Source organism: Anneissia japonica, unplaced genomic scaffold (genome assembly GCF_011630105.1).
Source record: "Anneissia japonica isolate Jap-2015-1 unplaced genomic scaffold, ASM1163010v1 scaffold9_len2422644_cov172, whole genome shotgun sequence".
Lineage (NCBI taxonomy): Eukaryota > Metazoa > Echinodermata > Crinoidea > Comatulida > Comatulidae > Anneissia > Anneissia japonica.
In genome coordinates, this window is record NW_022758107.1 from 740,768 (window position 1) to 747,336 (window position 6,569).

Consider the following 6,569-nt stretch of genomic DNA (forward strand, 5'->3'; position numbering starts at 1 on the left):
CCCCCCACCCATTTTTGTTTTACAAAATCGTGGATGCGCCACTCTACGTTAAAGGCGGTTTTCCACTAGGTGAATCGAAAGCGTCGGTCCATGCGCATGCGCCTTCACATTTCTATCGGAGTTTTTGCGAAGCGAAAAAAATGCGCAAACAATCAGAGCACAGGAAGCGAACCAACGCTTTGATTCGCGCGAATAAACCGCCTAGTCGAAAACCAGCTTTACAGTATTATTTACAGCTTCACTGTATTATTGACAGCTTATTATTGACAGTTGTAATCTGTGCTCTGCTATACAGGAAGATGTGGGTTTTCAAGGAAGTGTATATCTTGGGTTGTTGTTAGCTGCAGTGCCTGAGAATTCTATAAACAAACAACAGTAGTTGCGAGCAATAATTGAAAAAAATATGAAAATTTTAAGAATTCAATTGTGTCATCAGAGAATAGGCTAGTACTGTATGACATTTTTACAACTTTTATTCAAATAGGCTAAATATTTTTCTGGATGTATAATATTATTAAATCATGAATGTTACTGTTATTATTACAATTTCAATAATGATAGTAATAATAATAATAAATATTATTGTTTTTATATATTATTTATAATAGGTATTGTTGGATGAGTATTAATATCAGTCTCCATTGAAAATAAACAAGTATGTACCGGGGTCAAAAGGGTTGGCACAGCCCCAATCCTGACTTCCTTTCCAGTCTAGTTTGCACATTAGTTCAATGTCATATGCTGTTCCTGATTATAAGCTGTTTTAAGTGGAGGAAATTCTACAGTGGAATGTTTGTAACTTCCGTCCCCTGAAGAACGATTCATTGATTTCATATTATTTTCACCTCTGCTAAGGCACCGAAATGTGGGATGATATACCAAATATTCCCTTCGTGAAATAAAAACCAAATTCAAAGAATGTTTAGAATGATTGTAACTTCCATCCCATGACTATTTGTGTATATACACTAGACAACTGCTTCTTTATGGTTTTACCTGATTTTGGAATGTGTAGTTATTACTACTACAAAGCAGACAACTATTACTACAAAGCAGACAATGTTCAAACTTCCGCTTTCTTGTTAGGTCATAACTGCCGCTTGTTGTCGTTATTGTTACGTATTATATCTTCCTTTGGAAATGTCGAGCGACCGTAATATTTTTCGCACGCCCCCGGAAAAATTACTGGCGCTCCCCAGTCGCCCCCTCCAAAAAAATAATCACGATCATTTTAAAAATCACTTAAAATCACTTTATTTTGCGAATTAGCGCCCCTCAACTGATCAGATCGAGCCCCACATCAGCACGCCCATTTCAAGACTTCTAGATACGCCACTACTCCATTATGTCTATGATTATGCTGTGTACCCCACTTGAAAGAAATCTTAGGGCAGTGGTGGTGCCAGGATTTGCCCGGCAGGGGGTGGGGGTGTCCGAGGACCTCCAGTCGCGCCCCCCTTCCACTTTTTTGAAAATCAAAAGAAAGGAAAAAGAAATAATTGTTCGCCCAAAATATATAAGTATATATATATACACAGTATATAGATTAAAAGGCAAAATACTGAAAAACAACAATGCTGTGGGAAACAATGGCTGGATCTCAGTAGAGATACAAAAATGATAAGCAACAGCTAAAAAGTAAACGTAAGTAAACAGCCAGAGATAGGACCAGAGCCTTCGGACAACACTAGTCCTTCCTCAGTGGCGAGTGAGTGAGGGTAGAAAAAGCTAGATGGTATAAAGTGAAAATTTCATGCAAGCATGATTGGAAACAATAGGCTGGGTGAGATTAGAATAAACAGCCTAAACAAGTAAATAGGAAGGCCAAAACTAAACCTTAGAGGCAGGCCTTAATAAATAAGCCAAATGATTCATCCAGAATAAATTGAAATGCCATTGGTTTAATTTAGTGTACTGGGAGAACGTTCTTAATATTGAGTCCAAATGGTGTGGTTGTTTTAAGTAAAAGTTCGCAGTGATTTTCTTTTTCTTTGCGATTTTTGTCGCTCCAACTGGCATTGTGGTCAATTGCAATCACTCTGAAATTTGAAATTGAATGACCAGCTAAATTGAAATGTTCGGCTACTGGTTGATCAAGCTTAGATGTTCTGATAGCTGATCTATGTTGTGTCATTCTCATACGGAGAGTGTTTTTTGTTTCTCCGACATATTGTTTACCACAAATATTACAATATATGAGATAAATGACATTTTTGGTGAGGCAATTAATTGATTGCCTTATCCAAATTTTTGTGATTTGTTTGGTTGCTCTTGAATGATTGTGTAGAATCAAGCAAGGAGCATGTTTTGCATGATGAACCACAAAGATGACTACCCAAATTACGGTTGTCGCAAGAGTTAGTTTACCTCTTGAATTTAGATCGTACTAATATATCACGAAGGTTAGGTGGTCTGCGATAGGCTATGAACGGTGTATCCGGAAAAACAGACCTAAGGCGTCCTGTGGTCTCTAGAATGGGCATATGTTTCTGAATTATAGCCCTTAGTGGTGGTAACCTAGGGTGATAGGTAGATACTTATATATATGTATATATATATATATATAAGTATATATATATAAGTATATATATACTTATATATATACATATATATATAAAGTATATATATAGTTATATATATACATATATATATAGCTTATATATAGCCTATATAGGCTTATATAATTTCAGCATATATATTCTACATTACATTTTTTTTTTATTCTTATGTAGGTATCTTTTCTTGGTTTATGTGAGGAATGGTAATATTTATAGGCCTATATATACTACATTACATTTTTTCATCCTTTTGTAGGTATCTTTTCTTGGTTTATGTAAGGAATGGCGTTACATACCTATGTGTAATAGATAGGGATTTCAATAAAGGAACAGCGAACGAGTACCTTCTGGACGTAATAGAAAAAACTGAAGGATATACCAGAGACCAACCCGATGGACGCTCTGATTTCACAGAGCAACAAAAAAATGAAATTACCAAGGAGATGGTAGGATATTTTGGAACTCTTACGTCATAAAGCGCATCAAGGTCTAAGCTTGCTTGCTTTTTATTACCACAGTGTCAAAGGACCAGACACCTGTGCCCCGGACTTCCCATTGGTGTCCCCACTGAGGAGGGGGATTCCCGTTGACATCAGTGAAAGAGGCCTTAACCAGGGGCTGATCCAGAATTTTTCAAACAGGGTGGCACAACATTTTCAAAATAAAACAATAAGAAAACGGTAGCACTTTATAGACTAGTTGAACTAGTGTATAACGGTAGCATTTTAAAAGTGCTACCGTTTTCTTATTGTTTGATTACTGTTAAGACTAGTACGGCTCACCATATTATTTTCAGAATAGTTATGTATATTGGTTATTTCAATACATAACAGTGATATGCATTGAAATTTTAAAATTTAGGGGCAAAACGGGAGTGGGGGGAACGTTCCCCGTTCCCCCTACTGGATCCGCGCCTTTAATGTAATATCTGGGGCGTAGGCTGGTTTCGGTTTGGGATGGGGGAGGGTGCGAAAGAAACGGGCTGGGGTGTGCGAAAAGTTAAAATGCGGAACTAATGCGGAATTAAATTAGCCTACGCCCATCCGTGTTAAGCTCACTTAGTTGCCTGTGGTCCAGGTGCTGGAACAAGTCTTCCGAAAAAGGACTATAAACCGTGGCCCATGTGTACTCAATTGGCTCATGTGTACTTTAAAGAACCCAGTACATCTTTCCAGACGAGTAGGGCGTTACCCCGGTGTACTGGTTAATACCAGCGCTTACGGGCCATAGGTCCTTTGCTGGATGTAGTACCTACGTAAACGTAAACGTACTAATTTCTGTTCCTTTGTCAGAGAAAACAAAAAATTACCAAACTAGACAAAGTTCAAGGCGAGGTCGATGAATTGAAAGACATCCTGGTACAAAATCTCGAGAAAATTTTAAGCAGAGGCGATAAACTTGATGTTCTCATGGATAAAGCTGAACAACTTGAAATACATGTAAGTAAAAGTTAAATACCCACACACACGCACGTGACACAATCTAATTCCCTCTAAAGCCCAGGAACAGTGGTGGCGCCTGGATTTGCCAGGTGAAGTGGGGTGGGGGGAATGTCCCCGACGAAAAGAATGGGCGTGGTCGGGCTCAAAATCTATCAAAAGTGGAGAAGCCCCGCAAAATTTGATAATTTAGTGATTTTAAAGGCTTATTTACGGTAATGGATTTGGAGTCTACTTACTAATATTTAGAAAATACATATACATTTGTTTTCTCCCTAACGAATTATGGTTTTTCTCCCCGACGTTGGTAGGTGGGTGGGGGGCATCTCTCCCCAACAAAAACAAATTTCTAAATAGCTAATAATTAAAATAATTATATTAAAAAAATTATAAAAAATCACAAGAAACAGGGCTAAGAGAAACAAGAAACGCACCAACCAACGCACAAAAAACACAAATCACACAAAAACACTCATAAAAAATGTCAAGTCAGTACTAAAAAAATTAACAATACATTCTTATAACAGTTAGTACTTCAGTAGTTACTACTAGGAGACAGGTTCTTCACCCTAAGTCACACTTACAATGACATGTACAAGGCAATACCTTATATAGTTTTGTGTCAACATTTTTGTCGTTTCTATCTCAACTAGAACAAATTATTATTTAACATTATCATACATTAATCATTACTTCTTGTTCTTTATTTGTAGGCTCATGCATTTCAGAAGACGGCAAAGAAAACTGAAGGACGGTTTAAGGATCGAAATAGGCGTTATAAAATTCTTTTAGGAGTTGTTATTGCTGTTATAATAATTATAGTTATTGTCGTACCCATCGCATTGTCCCTTTAATAACTTCAAAATTAAAGTTAGATATGAGTCTAGATAGGCCTAATCCACTGTCAAACAGTGCATTTTTGGGAGGATTCGTAAATTTAAAGAAGACAACAATGGTGTTGCCGAATTGACGGATTGTTGTAGGCCTACTTGTGCGCATTTTGTGGGTGTATTTTGTCTAATAGGCCTAAGATTTGCATTAAAATAATAATGCGTTATATAACGTTGATTGTTCGAGGAAAACGGAAGAGAGCGATTAAATCAATATATGAGGATAAGCGTGATATGGACACCAGTTCCATCAGATCATGAGTAATTAATGCGGATATGTTTGAATATTCATTCTTAGCGATGTACACCTAAAAAATTTCGATAATTTCAATCGATGGTCGCCTGTCAAAAATGGCGCCAAGATTTTCCCGACGGTGGAGTTTCTGGGAAGGAGGTATCAGTAAGCGGGGCCAAGGGTCGCCCAGAACTACTAACGAGTCTCAAAATTATGTAAAAAAATATACTTTTCTCCCTGACAAATCGTCACTGAAGCGTACTTAATGAGTGTAATGTTTCGTCCAATGAGATTAGGCAATTGTGTCGTTTTAATTTACATATTATATTAAACTTTGCCGTCCTGAAACACAGCATAAACAATCATAAAAAGGCACTCATGAGGCACAAATGAGAGGAAAGACGCGAACTTTCAACGTTGAAAACGAATTTATAACAACCGTGTACACGCAGGTACCTCGACGGCAGTTTGCTTTGCGTGTCGGTATTATATCGCTTATAATAAAACAGGACATGCACATAGCAGATTAGATTTTCGAAGATATCAAAACTTTATTAAAATTGTAGGTGTTGTTTTACATTGCCGTTGCTAAAACATTAAAGATAAAGTGTGTTAATATTTAAAAAACATAATAAAATAAAATTTGTTTCATTTGTACATATAAGTTTTAAGTTACGTTTCAAGATATATATATATATATATATATATATATATATATATATATATATTATCACAGAAATAGCAGCATTAATAAATGTCGAACCATAGAGAAAGAAAAGATTTATTTATTTCTCTATTTAATTATGCGTTTTAAATCTGCACATTAACTTGTTATTATAATGTTTGATTACTACAAAACGCTTTCTATAGTTTGGTTTATTGAGAATATTAAAATAATTATTCATATAATGTTTTTCAAAAAATATTACATTTATTTATAGTGTATTCTATGGGTTTTAGACAAATTATTTGTTGAATAAAACTTCAATAAACACATATGTTTGCATCTGTGTATATGCATCTTTGCCTATGTATATATTATTTGAATGTAAGCAGATCAGATATATAATATCCTCATTCCATTGTGTGGTGCAGGCGACCACTGACCTTTTCCTTTCCTGTCTGCAGCATTAGTCTATAATGTTTTCTGGTGTACGTTAGCCGTTTTTCCTTCAAAATCAAGTTGGAAATTATTTTAAATTATTATTTTTAGGTCTATTTATGAATGGGCCCCTAATAGCCCTGGCCCCCAATGCTTTGCAGTGGCTGCACTGCCCGTAGCTACGCCACTGGTGTGGACTCTCACGCACCACTCACCGCCAAATCCTGCATCCGCCCCAGAGGGTGCACTGTATTGGGAGGTCTTCTGTTGCAGACAAAAATTATTTTCTATTCAATAAGAGATTCTTTCTTCTAAGTATATTATATATAACACGTATTACATACT

General features: G+C 36.2%; 1 protein-coding gene across 2 annotated transcripts in view; it reads left to right on the forward strand.

Moving 5' to 3' along the window:
* LOC117125075 (vesicle-associated membrane protein 714-like) overlaps positions 1 to 6,485 on the forward strand; it is a 9,716-nt gene extending 3,231 nt beyond the window's left edge. The window contains exons 3-5 of one of the 2 annotated variants that reach the window (XM_033271453.1): positions 2,815 to 3,004; positions 3,851 to 3,997; positions 4,711 to 6,485. In XM_033271453.1, coding sequence (XP_033127344.1) covers positions 2,815 to 3,004; positions 3,851 to 3,997; positions 4,711 to 4,851 — 478 coding nt within the window. In that variant the 3' untranslated portion in view covers positions 4,852 to 6,485. The remainder of the gene's footprint in view (positions 1 to 2,814; positions 3,005 to 3,850; positions 3,998 to 4,710) is intronic. The other variant, XM_033271452.1, reaches the window with a different exon arrangement.
* The last annotated feature ends 84 nt before the right edge of the window (positions 6,486 to 6,569 follow it).